Consider the following 27727-nt stretch of genomic DNA (forward strand, 5'->3'; position numbering starts at 1 on the left):
CCCACATGGCTTTCTTTCTTCTGTGAAACGCATTATAGAATGTTCTTGTCCAGTGTTGAAGAACTTGTGACTGGTCTCAAATCAAAGTCTAAGACCCTGTTTTCATGGTTTTGGTCTTATTATGAATTAATTGTCCACACTAAAACGGAGTTAAACGAACAGCATGCATGTTGTTTTTAATGAATCGGTTTGTTGAGATGATTCACGTGAACCAGTCGACCACTATTCTTTTCCATACAACGGAAAAGAGATGGACAAAAGGACTAAAAACTCTACAAAATTGGTCTGTGCGACTTGAGCACTATGTTCGGTTTTCTGAAACCATATGATTTTAGAGACAAAATGTAAGAATTATTATCAAAATATCTTGCCCTCTGCCATAGCAAACAGCATGTTGTTTTAATGAATCGGTTTGTTGAGATGATTCACGTGAACCAGTCGACCACTATTCTTTTCCATACAACGGAAGAGATGGACAAAAGGACTAAAAACTCTACAAAATTGGTATATGCGACTTGAGCACTATGTTTGGTTTTATGAAACCATATGATTTTAGTGACAAAATGTAAGAATTATTATCAAAATATCTTGCCCTCTGCCATAGCTTTTTTTTCTTCCCCATCTCTCATTCTTTCCCTAAGGTACTTAGACTAGGTTTCTACACTCATCTGACAGCAAGTCTTTAATTGCATTTAAAAGATTTGGATCTCGCTCTCATCATCTCACCATATGTCTTCTTTTCAAATGGTGTGATTGAAAGCTGTGTGTGTATGTGATTGGGCTCTTTTTTGCACTTTCTGCTTGAATGAAATAGATTTTCCATTTGATCATGGTCTGTGAGGCTGAGAGATCTTGGCTTGTAAAAGGTTGTAGTCTGACTGCTGTTATCTCCTGCTGCTGAGCACATTGAAACTCCAGAGACCCTCGCTGAGACACGCTGCTCTTCCCTTTACCCATATTTGCCAGTTGCATGACCTCTTAAGGAATTCCCTAGGAATGGATTTGCCTTTAACTTGTGTCATTCCTTTAGTGATATTTTAACTTAAATATTGATTTTATACCTTTCAGGTAGCATCTTCACATTTGTGCTATAAATTAAACAGCCTTTTTGAATGGCAACATCAAATGTTGAAAAAAAAAATCAAATGTTGTTTAATTATGATGCTAACATGTCACCCTCATTATAGTTTTTGTCCCAAACAGAAAAATCCTTCAACCTTACACATGGGCCTATTTTATGCTCTGCAATATCAATGCTAAACAATAACTAATACTCAGGGCCTAAAATAAACACTCTCACAAAGTACCAAATATGAGTAAAAATCAGCATTACCGAAAACACGAAACAGTGTTACTTACCAGTTGGCCAGTAACTTTTTTTTAAATAATTCTAACAGTGCCTGAGAACACAATATGGTTTAGCATGCTTATCAAATCGCATAGATTATTGTTATAATATAAATGCAGTATATGTAATCTGATACGCTGCATTTTCATAGTGAATAAGAGCAGCACTGCGATTTTTCACAGTTCACAGTAAATTCTGCTTTTTGTAATGAGAATGATTTATAAATCTGACGTCAACAAAAGAGAAAAGTTTCCCTGTGATTTTCCTTTCAAAATAAAAGCACTTAATGTTTGAAAGCAAAGAAAAAACAACCATAAATATTATAGTCTAAGTATACTGTTGTTATATAAATTAATCATCATCATCATCATCATTATTACTATTATTATTAAATATAAAATATTATTATTATTATTAAGTTACAGTTATTACTATGAAATACTTTACAGCTCGGTATTAAAGTATTATTTTGTTACTGATTTAATTTTTTTTTACATTTGATGATGATAATAATAATAATAATAATAATAATTGCAATGAAATGTTTACTCAATTTGTTCTGCTGCTTTTATTTTTTATTTTTTTTAATAATGCACATATGCTAATTTGCTCAAGTCATCATTGGCAGGTGTGGCAAAATGTTAGTTTTAGGCCAAGCTAATACCATTTTCTGTAGTGATGTGATATTTTTATTCTAATACCATTTATTTCAACAAAGGTCTGTTTTGAATGTGTATTTCACTAAACAGCCAGTGGGTAATTAGACTGATTTAGCTGATATAGCTGTTTCACAAACCTGCAGTTCTGGTTCTCAATAACGGACAGGACTAAAAATGTCTTGCATTTCAGTGCTTGAGCGTGTTTGACTGTTAACTTGTGATTCATTGACAAGAAAGAGCAGTTAGAGTTTACTATTATTGCCTTCTCCGCAGGCTCACTTTCTGGCTATTGTGATTAATTACAGCAAGAACAATTAATTATCAAGGATCCTGGATGAGTCAGAAGCTCAGAGGCCTCGAATGTGGACAGAATTTCTACTATAGAGATGTGCTCACAAGAGCACCGTTAAGAGAGAGAAAATAAGTGTGAACACTGAAATGGGGATTGCAAGGCAATCTGCAGAGACGGGGAAGAGAGAGAGAGAGAGACAAGAATGACAGGAAGCGAGTGATAAAGGGAGAGAGAGCGAGAGGCAGTAGAGACGACAGCCGTTTGGGAACAAGCTAAATTGCTTTGTGTATTTCATGGCCAGCTTCATCATCAAAGCTAATTACTAACAGCTCTCTAAAGCCCTCTATATTTATCCATCCATTGATCGTGTGCATGTGTGTGAAATTTTGAGTGTGTGTAGCCCTAATTTTGCAAGGAAAGCTTATGCCTCTATTTAAAATGATTTAGATTTTTTGTTATTGTTGTTCTAGCCTTTTGATATTTTAGTCCAATTCAGCACAAGCTGAGATTAGACTTACCGGGAATGTTGGTACTCAAAGCCTCAAAAAAACTCAAATTTTTATTTATAATACTTAATAAAAAGAACTAGATACACAGACTATAATGAACATATGTGACCTTGAAGGACAAAATTAGTCAAAAGTAGCACGGGTAAATTTGTAGCAATAGCCAAAAATACATTGTATGGGTCAAAATTATCGATTTTTCTTTTATGCCAAAAATCATTAGGATATTAAGTAAAGATCATGTTCCATAAAGATATTTTGTAAATTTGCTACAGTAAATATATCAAAAATGTATTATCATTAGTAATATGCATTGCTAAGGACTTCATTTGGACAACTTTAAAGGCGATTTTCTCAGTATTTTGATTTTTGTTGCACACTCAGATTCCAGATTTTCAAATAGTTGTATCTCGGCCAAATATTGTCCTATCCTAACAAACCATACATCAATGGAAAGATAATTTTTCAGCTTTCAAATCTGACCCTTATGACTGGTTTTGTGGTCCAGGGTCACATACTGTATATTCTTCATCAAGTCTGTTAGTTCAAATTTGCAATGTGAAGTTTCTAACCCAGTGCATGTGTGTTTTCAGGACATCTAACAGCAGTGCGACTTTGTCCTCATGTGCGTCGATGGAGCCGTGTGTGTCAGATGAACATTTCCAGGCACACAGTCACGCTGAACACACCTTCAGACGCATGGAGACTTACCTGAGGACCCGGAAACTCTGTGATGTTGTCCTTCTTGCTGGAGAACGCAGAATACCTGCACACAGGTAAAAAAAACAAAAAAACGGTACATTCACATTTCAAATGGTTCATTGAAATCACAACCAAGCCGTAAAATTTTGCACTGGAATACAAGCAGAAACAATAAACCAGTTTGCAGCAAATAATGGTGGAGCCTTCTCTGTGAAACATATTAAAGACATTACAAATTATATCAAATAGCCTCGAACCACAAAAACTTTAGTAAATCCAGCGAAAAGTTTAAGTTTTTCTTCAGCCTGAGTAGATCCAGTCGATGCTGCTGAATCATAAATGCCCTGGAGATGCTGGAGATGAGTGATGGTAGTTACAATTTACTGCTGAATGTAGCAGTGGTGGCACATTTATAGCACAGCTCATTGTCAGCAAGTATTGCAGTTTCTGATTTTGACGAATAAAACTTTGGACTTTTGAAACCGCCATGGTACTATTTTGAGTATGATTTTTGATAAAGTGTAGTGTCTGTTATAGCAACAGAACATTTGGAATAAGTTATGGTTACAACGGATGAAAACTAAAATGATACTTAAAATAACTTTATGCCCAATTTAAAATAATTAAAACTAAATTAACAGGCAATTGAAGAGTGGATGTGCATCTTGTCTCTTGTAAACCGGTCATAGATTATATTTGCATATATTATATGGAAAATTAGGACACAAGCGTTGGCCAATATTTGACCAGATCTTAATAATGCCAGTCAAGATTTCTTGCGTTAACCAAAAACGTAATTTAACTTTACATTCAACCTTATCTTTACAAAACCCTTTTTTTCCTCTCTTTTGAGATCTGCAAACACAGATCTCAAAAAAGAACAACAGTGATATAATTTTAAGGGAAAGCCATTAGTTCAGTTTTTTTTTAGATGTGGCTGTGACATGTATGTTTTAGATTTACACTGCTCTGAACACATACATACGATTTTGATATTCATGAGAAAGCATAGCCTATGACAAGTGAGATTTCCCTGTGATGCTGATAGAGTGACAGGTGTTCAGCACATATGTATCACACAAGAGTTTGTAGATTTGTGGAGAGGTGGACGTTTGTGTTAAACGATTAAGCTACTTATATTTGAGAATCAGTGTTGTGGAACAACAGTCTCAAAAGTTATTAAAAATGCAAAAGTGCATTCACATATATTTTCAGTTCAGAGTACAAATGCAAATGAGTGTATTTATATGTATATTCAATTACAGATATAAAGTGATCTGTGTGTATTGTGTAATGTATTGCAAACATACAAGACAGATTAGAAAAATTATATTACAAAATATATGTGTGCATTTTGTTGCATATGAGAATATTTTATACTGTTAACAGTTATTAAAGTGAACAAAACCGTATCAGACACAGTTGTTGTGTGTCCCCCCCACTGTTCCACAGCTTTTCGCTCATGCTCTTTGTGCATTTTTTGAAATGTTTTTCCAGCTTAGATATTAAGCTTAAATCCAGCTCAGAGAGTTTGTTCTTTTTTTGAGTAAGTCATTTCAGTGCATGAACTAAATAAAAATTCAGTCCTCATACACAAATTATGCACACTCAAAGATTTTTTTTAATTTGTGTTAATGTAAATTGTATGATATGAATTTATATTTTGAAATGCTAATGGAAATACTTCAGTTTTTGGTGAAGACATGGTTGGATTTTTACTTTCCTATATTGAATTAAAATACATAAAAATTCACTGGTTTGAGTATGACACCCAATAAACTGGCTCTCAAATCATGATATTAAAATCTTACAATAAATTACACTTCTGTTAACTCTCTGTTAAAAGCAAATTTACAAAAAAGTAATTATAGACACAAAACGTGTTCAGATTCAGAAGACTTCATCTTCACATTGACATTTCTATGCACGACAGTTTTTGCAGACAAGTTAAATTCTGCCATACAAATAATGCAAATGACTTTACCTTTGTTAAACGTCCCATTTGTTTTGATTTATAAATAAATCGCACATAAGGATGGTCTGTCGCCATTATTTACTTATGAATGCATGCTTTGCTAAGGACTTCTGTGTGTGTCAGCTCTGATCCAATCAGTTTTTGGTAATCACACAGAGTTTAATATACACTGTAAAAAATTACCGTGAATTTAATGGTAAAAGACTGTAAAGATGCTACAGTAAAATCCTGTTAAATGGTTAATGGTAAATTCCCCTACTATGTACAGTGAAAAACTGTATTGGACATTACATGTATTGGACATTAATAATTACGGTAAACTGTAAATTTAATTTAAAACCATAAAATCTAAAACATTGCTACCGTATTTTTTACGGTAAAATTCCGGCAACCACAGCTGCCGTTTTTTTACCATAAATTTTACGGATTTTTTTTTACAGTGTAGCCTTTATAGTGTCAAATTGAATAAATGTGTTAATAGCACTGAAAAATGTATTAACTGCATGTGTTAACAAGCAAACTTTGACACCCCTATACTTCAAAATCATAGTAGAGGACAGAAACATTTCTCTAATCGAAAAATGACCTGTATATTGCAGCACCTTGGCATTCCATCCCTCTATTCTTCTCTGATCTCTCCTCTCCTTCATTATTTTCCCCTCCTCTTTGTGTTGTTTCCACATGTTTGTTGATGGCATAGTTCTGCTGATTTCAGGGCTGCCTCGGGCAGCTGGAAGGTTTTAGCTGGCGTTTTATTTATAATGATGCACACACATGCACTGTATAGTGAATAACCTTTGTACCTTTTTAACTAGAACACCATCTGCAAGCTAAAATCCTAAAATCTTGCTTTAGCACACAGACTTTCAGGCTACTATGAGAAAGAGCTTACAAGAAAGCTGAATCAGTTATTCAGTGACACTCTAATATGAGTAAAAACAGAGAACTGCTAGATTATTTTGCTTGTGTGCAAAGGGAAAGGTTTACAAGCAATCTGCTCGGTGATGAAAGTGCAGATAGAGAGAGTGAAGGAGAGTGGCAGAGGGCAAATGCTGAGTGTTACTCATGCTGCCAAATGAGTCTCACAGTTTCTAATGTACTTTCACTCCCCGCTTCTCTGCTGAAGCCTCATTTGTGCTCCCTTTCTTTCTCTTTTTTTCTTTCCCCTCATTACTTTTTTCATCATAATTCTTGCATGCGTATTCACCATTACCAGCTTCATGTGTTTCCATATCTCTATGTTTGAATGTACGCGCTTCCAGTGGTGCTTGAGTTTTGAAGTGGCACTCTCATGGCAATTCTTAATGATTTTATGTTTTGGCAAATTCATATGAATTCATACAATCTCATTTGTACATTTTTGCCCCACTGAGGGTTAGGTTTATAGGGTTGGACCATACGTTTTTTTGTAAAAAAAAAAAAAATCATTTTTGTACAAACTAAAATATAAATTTATACGAAATAAACTTGTAAAGTAGTTACATTTTCTCATGAGATCGGGTTGGGGGTGGGGGATTGTTTGTGGCATCACAACATGGCGGTAGTTTATGCTATTAATATTAATCAGGCAGGAAAATAGTAAAATGATTAATATGTATTCATAATTACACCACTTCCTGTTGCTCAAATGCTTTCATTGTCTGTGGGAACATTTTGCTTACAAAATGATTTTAGTCCCCCTGCAGTCACAAATTTTATCCCTTAAAGGAATAGTTCACCCAAAAATGAAATTTACTCACCCTCAAGCCATCCTAGGTGTATGACTTTTCTTCTTTCAGACGAATACAATTGGAGTTATATTAAAAAATGTCCTGGCTCTTCCAAGCTTTATAATGGCAGTGATTGGTGGTTGAGATTTTGAAGCAAAATAAAGTGCATCCATCCATCATAAAAAGTGCTCCACACGGCTCCCTGGAGTTAATAAAAGCCTTCTGAAGCGAAGGTAGATCTTATTCTTATCAGTCAAAATAGAGATTGACTTTTCAGGATTATTTCAGTGGTGTCATATCTGAGATGATCCTTTTTTCATTTCTAGTTAAGTGTCAAGTTTATGAGGTTTAGTGGCTGTCAGTTGGTAATCTGGTTAGATGTATTTAATGTAAATGACCTATCAAATTTTGTATTAATCTTATTAAACACAACCAGCATACTTGCAAGCAGAACAATAAAATTGCTTAGTAACTTAATATGTAAAGCAAACAAAAACAAACCACACAGAGTTTGCCTTCCTTTCAAGTAGTAATACAAGCACACACACACACACACACACTCAGCTCTTTGATACAGTAATTAGCATTTTGGTTATGAGTCTAATAGATATAAAGGCGCAAGCTTTGACTGTGTGTGTGTGTGTGTGTGTGAATATCTTTGTCTGCAGAGCTGGATTTGAATAGGAAATCCTCATTTTACCATGCTTCAGTTAACAGATCCTTAGTGTAATCTGTCTCTGTTTCTCTATTCCGTCTGTTTTCTTTTCCAACTTTTTATCATGATTTACCTGCATCACACAAAAGTGTCTATTCAGTGATCCAGAAGACGTATAGCATGTGTGAAAAAATTAGAGCGTGTAAAAGCATGTGGGCACTCAGTGAGATATTGTATCATAGTTTCTCTCTCGCTCTCTCTTTCTGTCATAGACTGGTTCTTTCGTCAGTGTCCGATTACTTTGCGGCCATGTTCACCAGTGATGTCCGAGAGGCAAAACAAGAGGAGGTCAAAATGGAGGGTGTGGATCCAGATGCATTATGGGTCTTGGTACAGTATGCTTACACAGGTATGTGTTTATCTGGAAGAGAAGGTTTGATTAGACATACACATACTAAGGATGAACATGCACACACTAAAGATTGTCATTAAAATTTGGTGCAAATACCAATAAACTGAAAATTATTTTAGTATTATTAGACTGATTAGTATTATTAGACTGATATTAAAATTGTATACTATTTTGTGGCAAAAAAGAAAAGAAAAGAAAATGCACTGAAAATAAATATGCAACACTTTTAAAATTACAATATTATAACTGAAAATATGAAACACTAATTTTGAAATCTTTTAAAGATTGCATTTAACAGAGTTATTAAAATATTATTATAAAATATAATTATTTATTATTAAATATCTATTTTAAGTGTAAATATTTCAATTTGAGTGCTAGGTGACATTGGATATAATCATAAAGTAAACATAAAGTAAACAAAATTACCATGCACAAGTAAATATTCAATATCATATATATATATATATATGTTAAATAGATAGTTAAAAAATGGAACTGAAATGAGAACTGAAAATATAAAAATAAAGCTGCTAATTCAAAAGATTAATAAATAGTATAATGATACTAAAATATCATAGTTTTTTTCTTTTCTTTTTACATGTAATTAAAGCCAGTGGAGTCCAATGTTGCTTTGAACCCCACTGACTTTCATTGTATGGGGTAAAATTAAAATGTAAAAGTAAAATTAAAATGACCCAACAGAGAGGATCTTAAAATTATTATTATTTATGGGGTCATTACTCCAGTCTTCAGTGTCACATGATTTTCCAGAAATCAGTATATTCTAATATACTGATCTGATTGATTTGATGTTCAAGAAACATTTCTCATGATCAACATTAAAAACAGTTGTGCTGCTTGATATTTTTGTGGAAATATTTAGTTGATAAATTTTTTAATGTTCTTTGATAAATAGAAAGGTCAAAAGGACTGCATATATTTATTTTGTAACATAAATGTCTGTTCTGTCACTTTTGATCAAATTATTGCATCAGTTCTGAATAAAAGTATTAATTTCTTTCCAAAAATGTATTGCTGACCCCAGACCTTTGAACGGTAGTGTGCTTAATAAATAATTATTAACATCCATTAACAGAAATGACTGTCTTTCTTTCTACAGGGTGTTTGGAGTTGAGAGAGGACACTATAGAGAGTTTGTTGTCGGCCTCCTGTCTTCTGCAGCTGTCTGCGGTGGTTCAAGCCTGCTGCAGTTATCTAATGAAACAACTCCATCCTTCCAACTGTCTGGGCATTCGATCTTTTGCAGATGCTCAGGGCTGTCTGGACCTCCATAAGGTGGCACACAACTACACCATGGTGAGCAAACACACACACACACACACACACACACACACACACACACACGCACTGAGAATAGTTACAGACTGACTTAATTAGTACAGATGATATGCTGGCAAAGTCAAAAGGAGTTTCTACTAAACCTCTTTGTTTTTTATCTTCAGTGAGCACCCCTCTCTCTGCCTCATTTTTCTTCTTTTATCACTTTTCTTTCATTCTTCTTTGTTTGTCCTCCTCCCAACCAAGCGCATACTGAAGGATTTATCATCTGTAGTTCACAGAATCAAAAACTTGGAAGTGAATTAGAGGACATTATTGCTTTAACTTACAGTCACGCTGTATATATTTTTTGTTCGTCCTTCAGCGTTCTGTATTGCGTCTATGTGAGCGGCTACCTCAGTGAGTGTGTGTATTTGTATTCATATATTGCCATCTGTGTCCATCTGGCTGCCTGTGCCTGTGTCTGAGGGTTTATGAGTGGGCAATTGAGCCCGTTTTAACAGGCGTGGAAGCACTAGTGCTGAAAAAGGCGAGTGTGTTTAATTGGACATGCTACTGTTCCTCTTCGCAAATTTTCTGCTCAGCGTTTGATGTTCCAGTGCTCCTGAGGGAAACTCATTCAAGAAAATATAACCCATAATAGCCCGCCCACAGTTCACAACAGGGGGGTTGTCATGGAGACTGCACTGAAAACTTGCTTTCCATTTTCCATCCAGTTTCCTATCTGGCTTTCCTTCCCTTGTTTTTATTTCATCCCTCCCAACAATGCAATGATGTCCAGTTCTCTTGTCCACTTTGTATTCCCACTCTCTTTCTTATTCTGGGATGTGTGGCCATGTTGGGTAGCAGACCTGCAAAGAAAGCAGGGAAATCAATGCTACATACAAATTCTGATATGCAAACAACAGTATATTCATGCATAGTAATGCAAAATAAATATTATCATTATTATTTTTTAAGGGAAGAGAATACATATCTATCTATCTATCTATCTATCTATCTGTTTGGGGTTGGGAAGATTTTTGACTGTTTTTGAAAATTTAAAAGCAGAAGCAATAAAACCTGTAATATTGTGAACTATTATTACAATTTAAAATAATTGTTTTCTGTTTTAATATATTTTAAAATGTAATTTATTTCTTTGATGCAAGTTGAATTTTCAGCATCCCTTAGTCCAGTCTTTAGGGGTACATGATCCTTCAGATATGCTGATTTGATATATTTCTTATTATTATACATGTTGAAAACAGTTGTGGTGATTTTTGGATGATTAGTAAGTTTAAAATAATTATTATAAATGCCATTATTGTCACTTTTGATCAAGTTAAGGCATCCTTGCTTAATAAAAGTTTTAATAACTTAATACTAATTAAAAAAAAAATAATAATAATTGACCGCACATATTTGAACTGTAGTACATATATATATATATATATAATATATTAATTGTTACTTAACTAGTTATATTTAATTATAATTGGTACACATTATGTAACCTGTATCATGCAGTAATAATATGCTGTTGTTCCACATTGTTGTTCAATAATACCCGGTGTTTTGTGTTATTGTACAAAGCTGCACTGCTATAAATTGTGTCACTGTGGCTAAACATCTACAAGCCCAAACCTGATCTAAACATCACGTGCCACTGATCCACCATTTACATCTGTATGTTCATTTCTTTGCTTGGCAGGAGTGCACGTTCACTGTGTGTTTTGTACGTTGCTGTGCTGAAAGGCCATTAGACACACACACACACACACACACACACAGGTTTGTTTTTGGGAATTGTGGGGACATTCCATAGGCGTAATGATTTTTATACTGTACAAACTGTATATTCTATTGCCCTCATTATGTAGCCTGTATCATGCCGTTATAATATGCTGTTGTTCCACAGTATTGTTCAACAATGTCCAGTATTATGATAATTGTGTTATTGTACAAGGTTGCACTGCCATAAACTGTGTCGCTGTGGCTAAACATCTACAAGCCCAAACCTGATCTAAACATAACATGCCACTGATCCACCCCTTATATCTGTATGTTCATTTCTTTACTTGGTAGATACCGTCTGTCACATCGACTTAGAGGAGTGCACACTCACTGTGTTTTGTATGTTGCTATGCTGAAAGACCATTAGTCACACAGATATATACTTTGATGGTCTATGCTTTGACAACCACATCCTTGGTTCCATGAACCAGTCCAGATAATCTCTCTCTCTCTCTCTCTCTCTCTCTCTCTCTGTAGGAGCACTTCATGGAGGTCATGAGGCATCAGGAGTTTCTGCTCCTGCCTGCATGTGAGGTGGAGAAGCTTTTAGCTTCTGACGACATGAACGTTCCAGAAGAGGAAACCGTGGTAACCGCTCTCCTTAGCTGGGTCCGCCACGATGCTCCCTCCCGCCAATCACAGCTTCCTGCTGTTCTCGCTCACATCCGCCTACCCCTGCTTAAACCCCAGGTCAGTCAACCATGCATCCATCTCTCCATCAGTCAAGCAGTCAGCTAGTCTTTTATTCTGCTGTGCTGTTACTTGTTCAGACAGCTTGATCAGTATGCCTGTAAATCCACATCAGAAGATCATTCATCTGCAGTAATTCATGTATCAGCTAATCAGTTAATTGAGTGATCCAGTCGGTAAATCGGTCAGTCACAGTAATTAACAGCCTTTATTAACTGAACAGCCTTTGAACTTTGTCCTTTTTTTTTTAAGTCGGCACATTATTGTAACGTCCACAGGAACTTTTTTTTTAAAGTTCAAATAAAGATATAAAACTGTATTTGCTTGTGTGATCCAGCAAATATTAAGTGTACTGTATATTCAAGAGCATAAGGACCATATGATTGTTGGTTATGATGTTAAGCATGGCAAATACTTCATGCAAGTACACTACTGTTCAGAAGTTTGAGGTCATTTATTAAAAAAAAAAACTTTTATACAGAAAAGATGCATTAAATTGATCAAAAGTGACAGTAAAGACATTTATGATGTTATAAAATATTTCTATTTTGAATAAATGCTGTTCTTTTGAACTTTCTGTTCATCAAAGAATATAAAAAAATCTTATCAGTTTCCACTAAATCAGCATATTAGTATAACTTCTGCAGGATCATGTGACACTGAAGACTGGAGTAATGATGCTGAAAATTCAGCTTTGTTTAAAATATAGTAAAATAGAAAACATTTATTTTTAATTTTAATAATATTTCACAATTTTTACTGTATTTTTGGTAAAATAAATACAGCCTTAGTGAGCAAATACATGAAAAAAATCTTTCAGATCCAAATCTTTTCAATGGTATTGTACGCTAATACAGATGTAAGTAGTTAGCTAGCATTGCATGCATGCATATGGTTGCATTATGTGTAATTTACATGATTTTGCCATCTCAGACAAATTTTGGGGATCATAAATATCTCTCATCGTAGTAGGGCAAATTTTACAGTCTTTGACCTGAAAGAGAAGACTGACTGTAGAATAAGTCAGATTACTCTTAAAGGGATAGTTCACCTAAATATGAATATTCTCTCCTCATTTAGGCACCCTTAAAGGGATAGTTCAGCCAAAAATTACAATTGCCCCATGATTTACTCACCCTCAAGCCATCCTAGGTGTATATGACTTAAAAATGTCCTGGCTCTTCCAACCTTTATAATGGCAGTGAATTTTGCTGCAAGTTTGATTGCAACATATAATCATTGCTGTTAATAGTGTTCATCGTCTGTTTGATTACGTCATTAACTGAATTTTACCACACATTTCTGGAATATGTACATCAATTTGACATAGTCACCGCTGACAAGCTACTAAATATATTGTAGAAACTTAATTTTCTGTAAAGCTGCTTTGCAACAATTTGTATCGTGAAAAGCTCTATACAAATAAACTTGAATTGAATTGAATTGAATGGGGGTCGAGATTTGAAGCCCAAAAAAGTGCGTCTATCCATCATAAAAAGTGCTCCACATGGCTCCGGCGGGTAAACACCGGTCACGAATGAGAAGTACAAAACAAGGATTTGTAAAGAAAACTGTAGGAGGATTTCTATATAAGCCAAGGGAAGATTGATTTTTCTTTGCTGTAAACAAAACTTGGTTCTCGTGAGACAGATGGATGGATGGATGGATGGATGCACGTTTTTGGGCTTCAAAATCTCGACCACCATTCACTGCCATTATAAAGCTAGAAAGATCCAGGACATTTTTTAATATAACTCAGATTGTATTTGTCTGAAAGAAAAAAAGTCATATACACCTAGGATGGCTTGAGGGTGAGTAAATCATGGGGTAATTTTCATTTTTGGGTGAAATATCCCTTTAAGTTGTTCCAAAGCTGTATGAGTTTTTTTCTTCTGCTGAACACAAAAGAAGATATTTTGAATAATGTTTCTGGTCCTCATTGACTTCCATAGTATGTCTTTCCATATTATGGAAATCAGCGGGGACTTGAGGGTCAATTTAATTTTTTTTTTCTGTGAACTATTACTTTAATTTTCATTATGCAATTAAACATATACCTGCATTCCATTATGAATTGCATTCCGTTACATTTCCTGTGTTAATGCGTAAAAATGTGTTAATGTGTTAAAAGCGTAAAATCAAGCTTGTGTAGCTAGAAGCCTTTGCCTTTATGTGCTCGTGCAGAGCATTGCTATTTGGCCCTTATAGTATCTGTGGTCTTTATGCGTGTGTGAAGGTCAGTACTGTTCTTCTGGGCTGTGAGGCTGTGTACTCAATGATGGGATGCATTTGGAGCCTGGAAAGTGTGATAAGAATGTTGTTGTGTCTCTTTCTCTTATCGCATTCTTCCCTTCTTACACATGTACACACACTCCACTGAAAAGTTGTTTTATTGTTGTTGTCGTTTAGATGTGAAAAATGTAAAATACGTGAACAAATGTTTGTTTTAAACAGGTTCTTTAAAAAAGGTACTGTTTAATTATCGCATGGCAGGGCCTGTGTGACGAAAATTATAATTGTTGATTATTTCCCTTCACTGTAAAAACAAAATCAGTGAAATTTATGTTTAAAAAAAACAGCAGCTGTGGTTGCCAGAATTTTTCCATAAAAATATGGTACCAACATTGTGATCTAGAAAATCCAAAAATTCAGTCAGCGTTTTGGTTTTGGTTGTAAAATTAGTTTTGCATGTCAGGTTTGATGTCTTTTTTACCACCAATTTTTGTGTGCCAATCAGAAGTAAAGTGTGAAACATGCATCTGTGGATTAGACCTCATAGATCTAGCTCATTCCAATTTTGATGCAATGGGAGCAGACTTGTTAATTGCTACAGATGTCATTGTAATCTTGGTTATTTATATGATTGTGCTGGCCTACTGCAGTGTTGATATTATTGTCATAGACAGTCTGTGGGCGCAGGACATATTCACATATGCAGTTTAATTGAGCTTCTTTCCCCTCGGAGCTCAAAGCTTTGCACTTTTTCATTTTAAATGCATGATGAATTCCACTGAACTCCCTCTTCCCTCTTTTCTACCTTTCTATTTCTCTCTTCCCCCCTTTTTTCCAAGGTTGCAAAGGAGAAATATTTAAATAATTCCAGACGAGCGTTCTCCCACTCGTGGCTAGCTGAGCAGAGTTTGTTCAGTTCCATCTAAATGTAAATCGCAGGTTGTTCTGTGCTTTCCAATGAAGAAAAAACCTTCTAAGCCACCGTCCAGCCGTCCTAACTCCAGAACATTAATTTCTCTTCCAACATGTTTCCTCAGTATTCACGTTCAGTGGAGATGATCGATTTTAGTTCATAACAGATGCACTTGTTCTCTGTATGTGACGCAAGCTTTTTCATGAAAGCGGTGGAAATAACTAGCTTTTGTTTTTAGCATGAAGAGGAGAAGGAGAAAGGGAGGAGTGGAGATAAAGAAGTATGGGTTGATGGATGGTGAGTGGGAGGGAGGTGAAAGCAGAGACTGAGGAGGTGGAGATGGTGTTGTATGGGCGGAATTTTCAAGCTCTAACTAGAAAACTGTTTTGTGAGCGCAGTGATGGATGTGATTATGGATTCAATGAGGTGGCGCTGAATGATGGTGTGCACACAGATATACATACAGATTCATATCTCAAGCATGGCTGTGTAAAACAAATGCTGATTGATAGGGCTGCATGATAAATCGCATGCGTTTATCATGCACATCTCGTCAGTAAAGCCGGTTCTGTGATTAGTAGTAAATCTCCAGCACGTGCTTTCAGATGGAGCGGCATTTACTGCACAGAGCCGTAGTTCACTGCCAAGCTACGCAATATCGCGTTCATTATTCAGCGATGTATCGCATGCGATAATGAAAGCTGTTTGCTTAGCTAGTCAGAGAACTACAGCTCTGTGTATTAAATGCCGCTCCATCTGAAAGCACGTGCTGGAGATTTACAACTAATCACAGAACCGGCTTTACTGACGAGATGTGCATGATAAACGCATGTGATTTATCGTGCAGCCCTACTGATTGAAACTATATCAGTGTCATGATATATCGGGATGTGCTGAATGTGTCGGTGTTGTGTGAGGTTCCCACCCAATCAGATTCACATACTCATTACTGGTCTATATAACCAGGACATATTCAATGAATGCTTTGTCTGCACGCTATGCGTGTCCTCATGTTAGCCCACCACCTCCCCAGCACCACCTGCCTAGATCTGCTATGAGGGATCTTCCTCTCTTTAGCAGCAGCAGCATGTTTCCTTTCAATTTTATGATCCGAGCAAGGCGAGCATTTAGCAAAAGCAAGTCTACTTGCTCTACAGCAGCAGCAGCAGCATAGCAGATCTAGTCTGCCAGGACCAAACCTATGCACATTCTTTTTACATTAATAAAGATTTTACAATTTATCCCAAGACTTTTCATGAGTGAACTTAAGATATTATAAACTTTAACATCATGACCTTCTGTAAAGATGCATTGAAATAATGTGTATTGTGAAAAGCGCTATATAAGTAAATCGACTTGGATGCTAAATTTTTACTCGCCTTTGGCAGGTGTGGTGAGAAACTAATTTCAGGGTTTGTCTGTGTGTGATCTTACAGAGTGTCTCTATGGGGCTATAGCACTGCAGCAGAAAATATTATGCCGTTATTACAGTGACTATCCAAAGACACCCTAATTAAAACCTACTCGATTTACTAGCCAGCTGAGAGAGGATATAAACAGGGCAGATGAGAGGATGAATGTGACGAACGAAGACTCGTTAACAGGGCCACAAGAGGTGTCGTTTGAAGAGGATTATGAGAAAAAGAGAGAGATGAGAGGAAGAACAATAAAGAATGCCCCGTGTGATGTTTATGGATGAGGTGAATATGATTTAGAGTTTCATGTGTTTGTGTGTGTGTTTGGCAGTTTTAGCTTCTTAAAAGCTTGTTTGTTCAGGAGTAGTAACCTATATAAGAGTCTCTGTATTCTGTTAGAGACCCTGAGGGACACTAGCTCTGTCTCTCACTGGGATTCCCTCCTTTAAAAAAGGAATGTAGGTAGGACCTTTTGTCAGAAGTTTCATCAGAAGCTTGCTTCCTCTCTTCATTGTGTCCCCTGAGTCCTCTGGGAAGGATTCACTCCTGTCAGGTTATCAAAGTGTGTCTTTAAGTGGATGAGGGTAAGGGTTTGGTTTGGAACCCAGTTTGTTACATAGCTCTTTGCGGCTGTAGTGTTAAAGATTTCATGTCAGAAAAATGTTTTATGTTTTTGGAAATGCGTTTTCAGATGGTTTGTGCCAGAACTAAGCTTAAAAATAAGAATTTACCTTTTTTATTATTTATTTTTTTTTCATTAAAGTTAATTTGGGGCATAAGTTTGTTTTGCCCAACCAATGGCAGACAGGGAGGGCAGTTATTTTGAGACTTCGTTATTTTTGCAATTCCATTTAGTAGCACAACCAATCAATAAAATTAAATAGAAAATAATTAATATTGAAAATAATCAATAACAATTTTATTATTGATTAACTGAGTCTATGCATTATGCACAGATAATGGTAAAAATAATGGTATTTTTATGAGGGATTAATATGTAATTGGATGTAAATGTAAGAAGTCTCTTAAATTTAAAGGAAAAAGAAAAGAAAAAATAACTGTAATGGGTTAATGTGATCAGAGGAATGTGTTCCTGCAGTACATTTTGCTGCATTTTTTTTTTTGCTTCTGTTTTACTTTTTTAATATGATTTTGAATATGATGACTGCCTTACTGATTCAAAACTGCCAACAACCCAATGTTTTTTATAATTCAAGTTTTTTTTAATGTATGTTTTGTTTTTGTACACAATGTGTAGCATAGCCTAGATACATTCACTATATTTGTTGTCATAACCTTCAGTTTGCACATTGCAACCATAGACTGTATTGCAACACTGGAATACCTTTTTCCCCCCAATAAAATACAGGAAATTATTATTATTTTTTAAAATCCAATTAATCAAACAAATAATCAACAGAATAATCATTAGTTGTAGCCCTAATTAATAAATTTCTTAAGACATCTAAATTCTCTCCAGATAGAGAACTATTCATGATCTACATAAAAACATGTAATCAACAAGGCTAAGAGGGAAATAGTGCTTTGAGAAGGTATTCCCTCCTCTGAACATTATACATTTTATAATGTGTAGTTTTTGGTGATATTGGGTCATACAGTTATTGTCTTATCTTCATGCAGTTTTTAGCCGATATGGAGTCAAATCCACTGCTAAGAGACAGTGTGGAGTGTCAGCGGCTGGTGATGGAGGCCATGAAGTATCATTTGTTGCCAGAGAGACGGCCGCTTCTCCAGAGCCCGAGGACACGTCCACGCAAGGCCACTGTCGGGGCACTTTTCGCTGTGGGTGGCATGGATGCCACAAAAGGTATTCCTTTTATATCCTTTTTTTGTTGTTTATAAAGTTCTATATGCCTTAGCTTTTTTTTCAAAAACATTATCTGGGTTGATAACACGGTAACCCCTCCATTTCTCCCTTGTTCACTCTTTCTGTCTGTCAGTCTTTCTCCATTAGTGCAGTGGACTGCTGAGACATTACCATTTTCAGAGTCTTTTAAGTTAATGGTGCTTTCAACATTAAGTGTTTTACATTTGAGTAGGTCAAATATGAGACAAAAGTTTGTATTTAAATTAGCGTTGTCGTGTCCTCTTTATGGTGAAAGGTCTGATCTGTTATGCACTTGCAGATGTGCTGAGATGTGCTCTTCCAGTTGGAAGTTCTGAATTATGTATTGTTTAATGAGGCTGAAGGTGAATGGTATTAACTGAATTCAGAGCTGTGTTGTGTTGAGGGTGAATCATACAGGTGAATCATAAAGGTGAGTCATATAATTCATAGTTCGTATTGACTGGTGCCACAGTGACGGAACACTTTGTTCCATTCATGTTCTTCATTGGAATTTCATAATATTTCTCAGTAAAGAGTTCCAAGGCACGAACTAAACCACCCAGCTCTGAGATTAATCACAGCATTACATACTTGGATTAGAAGGAAAACATCTGAGAAAGACTGAAGTCCATTGGAACTGAATGGACTGAAACACTGCAATGTACATAATTATACAATATAAAACTCTTGATTTATAAACATTTTATGTATAAAATAGAATATAATTTATATTTTATTGCAAAATAGTTAGATAAATCCTAATATATTGTTTGGAATTGTAGGGAGATTTTATTATATAATTTGCAATGATTCATTGGTATGAGTTCACTACTGGGCTCTTTTGCTGTGTTTCTTGTTTCTACGGTATTGACAATATCTTTGATTGGTAGATCCAAGGTATTGCCCACCTCACAGTATTTTTTTGATTTTTTGCAATGAATTTTGCTATCAAATTTTTTTCTATTAATTATAATTTTTTTGCTATTACATTTTTGCTATTTATATTTATATTATATATTTGTTGAAATAAACTTGTTGACTTCTACAGAACAATATATAATCACTTTTATATGTTGTAAAGTATTAAGCTCGCAACTCATTGTAGATCTGTCATGAAAGCAAAACAGCAAAAACAAGTTCTTTATGAAAAAAGATTTTTACTTCTGGAACCGAATGTTGCACTGGCCTGTAAAGGGGCAGAACCAGGTTTTCAAGGGTTTTTGAAGTGGCTCTGTAGCTTCCCTGCTGTAATCTTACTCATTCTATGCAATTACTGTACATTTTTAGAATGTAAAACAAGCTGATTGGCTAGAAAAGAAGCATGGAGACTTCTGCTTCCACAGTTTGGTCCTTAGGGCTTTATACTTCCTGTTGTTCGTTTCTTATTTTAGCCTATTAACTCAGAGATGATATTTCTCTTAAAAACAGTGTTGTCTTACAGTGAATGTATGTTGTTTATTAACTTATTTTTATTTTTGCAGATTTTTACTTTTTTATTTTCAAGCATAAACCTCACAAAATGTACTTTGTAATTTTATATTTAATTTATAACAGTCATTTTTTTCAGATTTCTACTTTCTGTAACAATCAAGGCTTTAAAGGCTTTTTTGTTCTCTGTATTGATATAAGGGAATGTTTGTGAAGTCTTGCATGTGTGTACAGTGCTAATAGTGTGGCTTACAGATGAACCCGACTGATGTACAGGTGTTTTTAAAACTGATTGTAATTGTTTTTAAAGGGGCCACTAGTATTGAGCAGTACTGTTTACGGAGGGACACGTGGCGGCAGGTGGCTGCCATGAGTGGAAGAAGGCTGCAGTTTGGCATGGCGGTTGTTGACGACCGCCTCTATGTAGTCGGGGGACGAGATGGACTCAAGACCCTCAACACAGTAGAGTGTTACAACCCCCGCAGCAAGAGCTGGAGCGTCATGCCCCCCATGTCCACTCACAGACATGGCCTGGGTGAGGAATAACATTTGTATTTAGTGTCTTCATTGGACTTTTCATGATAATTCACAATATTAATTGCTTGACACAATATTTAGAACCCTGTCAAATCAGTTTTGTTATTTTATTTTATTTTTTTCACAAATTCTGTATTTTCTGTTTTAAATTTTCTGAATTCTGTTTTATGATTATATACAAATTTGTATATATATAAAAAAAGTTGTGTTAGACAAACAATGTGCTGCACAACAGAGCTTTACGGTTTAACCTAAAACATGGATGAAAATTTTTGTGACATTCCTTAAAAAATTTAACTTTAGAATTGTTATTATTACTTTGGGAATTACACTCTATTGTACAATATTAATATATTTCTGTCATAATTTCTTCAAGTTAAACCAAACTTTTATTTTGACAGGTTATAGTGAAGATTTTTGGTTTCTGTGTGTATTTTATAAAAGTTTTATTCATTCACACAAAACAGAACATGCTTTTTGTGGTTTAATATTAATAGACACTAGTCTATTTAATGATTTAGTTAATAGTACATCCCAAATTCTGAGACATTCCACGTTATATATGTATATTCTATGTTTATGACTTGATTTTGCGCTTCTGTCCATGTTTCTGCACTGCAGAAATCATAAGGCTTACACAATATTTTCAAGCATATTACACTTAAAGAATCTTTAAAAGCCATATGAAGGCTCATGTGCGATATCTCATAATTTGTGTGTGTGTTTGTAGGCGTTGCAGTGTTAGAAGGCCCCATGTATGCAGTGGGAGGTCATGACGGTTGGAGTTATCTCAGCACGGTGGAGCGCTGGGACCCTCAAGCTCGCCAATGGAGCTTTGTTGCATCCATGGCAACACCTCGAAGCACTGTGGGAGTTGTAGTGTTAAACAGCAAGTAAGCATAGACGGCATAAAAGCGTGCTTCTAACTGAACAGACTCCATGTCTGCCATTAAAATGCTGTCTGTCTGTTTAATCTATAATGTTCTCCTTTTCTGTCTCTTTTTTAAGGCTATATGCTGTGGGCGGCCGGGATGGAAGTTCATGTCTGAAATCAGTGGAGTGTTTCGATCCTCACACCAACAAATGGAGCAGCTGCGCTCCCATGTCTAAACGCAGAGGCGGGGTTGGTGTAGCGACGTGGAATGGCTTTCTGTATGCCATCGGTGGCCATGATGCCCCAGCGTCAAGCTTAGCCTCTCGACTGTCAGACTGCGTCGAAAGGTAAGAGGGACAAAATCAAAAGGTCAGGAACGGGGTCAATGGGTCAACGTTTAGGGGTATAAACTTATAAACTGGCATTTGTCAACAAAAGAGAAGCTTTCTGCAGTTTTCTGGCAAAACAAAAGCAGTCATTTTACATTATTATTAATATTATATTATTTTTCTTGAAGAGTATATAATTTACAGTGAAAATATCCCGTTAGTTATATTTCTTATTTTGTTTATTTATTTATTTTTGTTATAACTACAATTATCTGGTTAATCACACCTATTTTTGTGACCTATTTTTGGGTCACAACCCACCAGCTGAGAAACTCTGCTGTAGACTTAACCTCAATATTTATAAAAGACAAGAATGTTCTTGTGTAAGTGGCAAATGCCAGTATATGTCGCTAAAAATAGTCATATGCTATGGTTAGGTCTGAAAGCCCAAGGAGAACATCAAGAAGACAATACAGGAATCCCAGAACAAATGTGTTTACATCAAAGTGCTACAGATGAGTCCCTAAAGAGAAACTGACTTAATGAGTGCAGTACAAACTTGTAGTGCAGGTCAGTGAAGGATATGAGGTTTTTCCTCTAATTGTTTCATAGCATGTCAGAGGATGTATGCACTCTGATAACGTTTTCTGACATTCAGTGCCATGTGTTCTTTGTAGAATTCTTCTGTTCGTCTGTCATTTAGAGAGTGTGTGTTATAAAACCACCCATTTCGGCACAGCTTCATTCTCACCAGCGTTTTGAGCATGAAAAGACAGAAAAAACATCCATCAAAGAGGTTGCATCTACAGTATGTAATCTATTCTGATTTTCATTCAGTTTTATTCATAATGTAAAAAATCCTAGTCTGTTGCATAAACCAGCTAAATTATTAGTATTTTCTGGATTTTTATTACACAAATGCTTGCAAACAAAATTGTGCATACATGGTTGTACATGCATTAATGGTATCATGCATAATATGGCCAATAGCAATTAGCTTCTGCTGTGATTCTTTAATTGATGACTTCGGAAGGTCGACTCAAAGACAAACCCAATGGTATGATATTGTGGGGATGACATAAATACACATTTGCAGTCATCTCATAAATACATTCATATTTAGTAGTCTATTACTTCCCAGATTGTTTAGTATGAAATATATTATAATACATTGGCCACAATGTGACTGGATCTCTGGAGTAAGACGAACATCCTGTCATTAACAAGACAGTCATTTAATTGACATCCATTCGTACACATGTGAATACGGGAGACCAGAAATTGCAAGCTTTTATTCTCTTGACAACAAGAAAAAAAATGAGGTGGCTCTGATTGAGCTCATCCAGTATTGACAAGACTAAGAGAGGATAGACTACACTTTTCATTCACTTGACATTCAGACACAAGTTAGTACGGAAAACTGAAGCTCATTAGAAGAGATGTTGCTGTGTTCCAAAGTTCGGTGAACTCAGGTTAATGGAATAGTTCAACCAAAAATGAAACTTTGCTGAAAGTTTACTCACGCTAAGACCATTCAAGATGTAGATGGGTTTGTTTCTTCATCAGAACAAATTTGGAGAAATGCAGCATTACATCATTTGCTCACCAATGGATCATCTGTAGTGAATGGGTGCCGTCAGAATGAGAGCTGATAAAAACATCACAATAATCCACAAGTAATCCACACCACTCCAGTCCATCAATTAACATCTTGTGAAGCAAAAAAGTGCATGTTTATAAGAAATCCATCATTATTGTGATGTTTTTATCAGCTGTTTGGACTCTCATTCTGACGGCACCCATTCACTGCAGAGGATCCATTGGTGAGCAAGTGATGTGATGCTACATTTCTCCAAATCTGTTCTGATGAGGAAACAAACTCGCCTACATCTTGAATGATGTGAGGGTGAGTAAATTGTCAGCAAATTTTCATTTTTGGGTGAACAATTCCATTAAGACGTGACCAACACTAGATCATTCGCCACAGCATGACCTCTTAGCTGAACTAAAAAAACATGCACTTTAAAGTTGCTGCAGCTGTACAGGAAGGTGGAGAAAATTGTATATTTTTTTTACATTTTGTTTTTGGCATGTTTTTTTAAAAGCACTGCAGAGTGTGACCTCAGGAACTTTACATGCTCATAGTCTAGTATGACTGCCCATTAATACATGAAGATGAATGCGATCATAGGGAAAGTTGTGCAGCATGTGTTTTGTTATTGTAGTGTTTTTACAGTGCTGAAGGAACCAGATTAGCGTCAGACTAGTATTTGACACACTGTAGTAATTGATCATGTTGCTGAAGTTGCACTTCTGAAATGTGCCAGTGTTACGTGTTTAAATCTATTGATTTAGGCAGAAGCAACTTCATAATGAGTGAAACCCGTGTGGGAAGTGTCAATTATTCCTTCATCACACCATCTGAGCACCACATGACACTGGAGCTTGTGTTTTAATGAAAAATTGTGCGATTCCATTTGAACAGAAGCATAGGTAAAGTCCCACTTGTGATTTATGCATGACATTGTGAAAAAAAAAAACTTTTCATCTTAGCGAGTTTCCAAATAAATGAAGAGATAAAAGCTTTTCTCTGAGAGCAGAAACACTGTGCTCCACAGCATTTCGATTTTATGAGCTGCTTTGTGTTGTAAGTACATTTAGCTAACAACATCAGTCTACTGGGATCATTTTTCTGGGTGGTTAGTAGGCCTCTGAGTGTGATTTCCTCTTGGTCATGTCTTGGAATGTATTTGGTTTTTAGTGTGACTGACTCATGCTCATCATCTTCTCTCATCTGTCTGTCTCTCTGGCCCTGTTGCATCTTTGTTTAAAAGAGCTGTCTGTCTGCTGAACATTTCCCGCACCCAGACTGCTCTCAGTCTCTGCCAGTCAACATTTGTTTGGCAGGTCCTTCACTTCTGACAGAACGGAGACACACATGCACGTTTCCTACCTGCATATCTTACACATCTGTTTGCTGCACAGTTTTGCTCATTGTCTTTTATGCTCATCAAGGCTGTATTTATTTGATCAAAAACACAGTAAGAATAGTACTTTTGTAAAATATTATTACAACCTAAAATAACTGTTTTCTATTTTAATATATTTTAAAATGTTATTTATTTCTGTGATGCAAAGCTGAATTTTCAGCATCATTACTAGAGTCTTCAGTGTCACATGATCCTTCAGAAATCATTCTAATATGCTGATTTGCTGCTCAAGTTCCGCATCAGTGTTGAAAAAAGTGCTTAATTTTTTTGTGGAAACCTTGATACTTTTTTCCCAGGGATTCTTTAGATTCTTAAAAAAAATAGAAATATTTTGTAGTATTATAAAGATATTTAATGTCACTTTTGATCAATTTAATGCATTCTTGCTGAATGCAAATATTGATCTCACGCTAAAAAAAAAAAATACATAAATAAAAATCAACTCAACTGTATGGGCATTTTTTTCAACTTTGGGCATTGTGGACCTTTACAAAATAAAGTCTTGTATTGTATTTAATAGAATTCTGTGGTGGAAATGACATTGGTAGAAAGTACATTTGTAACATTTATAGAATAACATGGAAAATAATTTTGTCTTGCTGAGACTAATTTCAAAACTAGCATTTTATGTATCCAAAATACAAATAATTAAAATGTTCAAATATTTGGCATAATATGAGTGTTACAGACTGTTTGTAAATGACACACAGTAAATAAATAAGATGATTTTGTTTCGTTTTCTTAACACATCACATTTGTCGTGCTTTGCTTTAAGCACTTCGCCACCACTGTTTTTTCCTGGAGAAATACAAATAACTTTTGATACAATGTTATTGGGGCAAAATTGTACAGTGTGGTGTAAATGACGCTACATCTGGGACGCCACCTGGGTTTAGTCATACAATCCAGTTTGAAGATGTCTGTGCACCTATGAGTGAGTTGTTAGGGTATTTAAATCTGTGATTTATGAATAATATATGTATCTATGAATAATAATGGATCTCTGTGAAAGTCTAATATGGGTTTGTTGGCAAAAAAGCCAATTTATATGACACTTGAGGTGCAGAGATGCCATGGTCTACTGAAATATAAATGTAGTTCATATTTGTAATTCAACTTGGTTGATTTCCCATGTCTATATAATTCATCTGTTTTACCACTTCTTTCAGGTATGACCCAAAGACAGACGTGTGGACAGCAGTAGCTCCCATGAGCCTCAGCAGAGATGCTGTGGGGGTGTGTCTTCTGGGGGACCGTCTGTATGCTGTCGGCGGTTATGATGGTCAGGTGTATCTGAACACCGTGGAAGCCTACGACCCCCAAACCAATGAGTGGACACAGGTAAACACATAGAGTTAGTGTTTGTCCATCCACCTGACTTTCTTGTAATATCTGCATATTTACATTTTTCATCCATTTGCCATGTCTTTCGTGTCTCAAGTAACAGCTCCGTTTTCGGTTACGGTGTGATTCTGCCTCATTCCTCCTGGTGCTGTTTGTTCATTATGTAAATGCAAGACCTCCATCATTTTGACAGAAGCACAGCTCTTCTCTGCATCACAGCGTCTGTTATTACCTCTCACTATAGCAACCGGCTGATTTCTCCTGGGCTTCATTTCTCGTTATGTTTTTAGGCGACGTTTCCTTCGCCCACATGCTGAGAGTTCATATTGTTTCGTTTGTAAGCCTTGGGATGTGTGTGGGTAACGATGTGTTTTTTGTATGTGCGTGGGAGAGAGAGCATTAGGCAGCGTGTGTGTGTGTGTTGACGGAGGGAAATTGATTCATCATTGAGAACATCAATCCCATAAACGCATGATCATTTTCTCTAATTGGGATTTGTGTTTTTGTTCTAGGTGGCGCCGTTGTGTTTAGGTCGAGCCGGAGCTTGTGTGGTTGCAGTGAAGCTTTGAAATGCCTCCTGCTGTCAATCATCTCCATGGTGACCGTCTTACAGTACAAGCCTCCAGTGCTCTTGTTGTAGTGTATCCTGACCGATCTGAGCATCTGCTGACCAGAGCAAAGAAAAGAACTTCCTGACATACAGCTGAATACTCTGCTGTGGTCTTCCTTTATGCCTTCTAGTATGTATTTATCTATTAAAAGCAGTTTTTTTTATGGCTGTGCACATTAAGAGAGAGACTTCCTCCTTTTCTGTCTCTGATGAACAGGGTTTATTTGATTTAATGTCCATCCATTCGTCTGTTTATCTGTATATCCCTCCACATTTCCACCCCATCAGAAGGCAGGGTCGAAAAATAAGATTTTTTTTTTCTGCTAGATACAATTTTTGGTCCCACTTTATATTAAGTGGCCTTAACTACTATGTACAGTGCATTGTACCAAATGATTAATCAAAATGTAAGTAAATAGTAGTTAAGGCCACTTAATATAAAGTAGGACCCAATTTTTACTTCACATTCACTGGCACACCATAAAAAATATGATATGTATTTATTTAAAATGTAACTATGTATAATATATACACTACTGTTGAAAAGCTTGGGGTCAGTAAGTCAGTATTTTTATTTACTTATTTTTTTATTATTATATTTTTAATCAGCAAGGATGCATTAAATTGACAAAAAGAGACAGCAAGGTCATTTAAAATGTTACAAATTATTTCAAATAACATATACATTTTCTATTTATTTCTATTCATCAAAAAATAGAAAAAAATGTATCATGGTTTCCACAAAAAAAATTAATTAGCGCAACTGTTGTAAACATTCATAATAAAAATGTTTTCCATATCTGCATATTACGATGATTTCTGAAGGATCATGTGACACTGAAGATTGAGTAATGATGCTGAAAATTCAGCTTTGCATCACAGGAATAAATTACATTTTAACATAATAGAATAGAAAACAGTTATTTTAAATTGTAATAATATTTCACAATATTACTGTTTTACTGTATTTCTGATCAAATAAAATGAGATTTGGTAAGCATAAAAGACTTCTTTCAAAAACATTTAAAAAATCTTGCTGACTCCAAACTTTTAAATGGTCCTGTATGTACAGTATGTGTGTGTTTGTGTATGTATATATATATATGTATGTATGTATGTATGTATATACATATATATATATATATATATATATATACATATACATATATATATACACACA

General features: G+C 35.5%; 1 protein-coding gene across 1 annotated transcript in view; it reads left to right on the forward strand.

Moving 5' to 3' along the window:
* Window positions 1–26821, forward strand: part of LOC107746020 (kelch-like protein 5) — a 35105-nt gene extending 8284 nt beyond the window's left edge. The window contains exons 2-11 of the mRNA XM_016560064.1: window positions 3399–3581; window positions 8119–8255; window positions 9382–9578; window positions 11814–12026; window positions 18228–18414; window positions 20174–20398; window positions 21131–21293; window positions 21409–21621; window positions 25763–25934; window positions 26450–26821. Coding sequence (XP_016415550.1) covers window positions 3399–3581; window positions 8119–8255; window positions 9382–9578; window positions 11814–12026; window positions 18228–18414; window positions 20174–20398; window positions 21131–21293; window positions 21409–21621; window positions 25763–25934; window positions 26450–26506 — 1747 coding nt within the window. The 3' untranslated portion in view covers window positions 26507–26821. The remainder of the gene's footprint in view (window positions 1–3398; window positions 3582–8118; window positions 8256–9381; window positions 9579–11813; window positions 12027–18227; window positions 18415–20173; window positions 20399–21130; window positions 21294–21408; window positions 21622–25762; window positions 25935–26449) is intronic.
* The last annotated feature ends 906 nt before the right edge of the window (window positions 26822–27727 follow it).

The sequence above is a fragment of the Sinocyclocheilus rhinocerous genome, unplaced genomic scaffold (assembly GCF_001515625.1).
Source record: "Sinocyclocheilus rhinocerous isolate Xijiao unplaced genomic scaffold, SAMN03320098_v1.1 scaffold288, whole genome shotgun sequence".
Lineage (NCBI taxonomy): Eukaryota > Metazoa > Chordata > Actinopteri > Cypriniformes > Cyprinidae > Sinocyclocheilus > Sinocyclocheilus rhinocerous.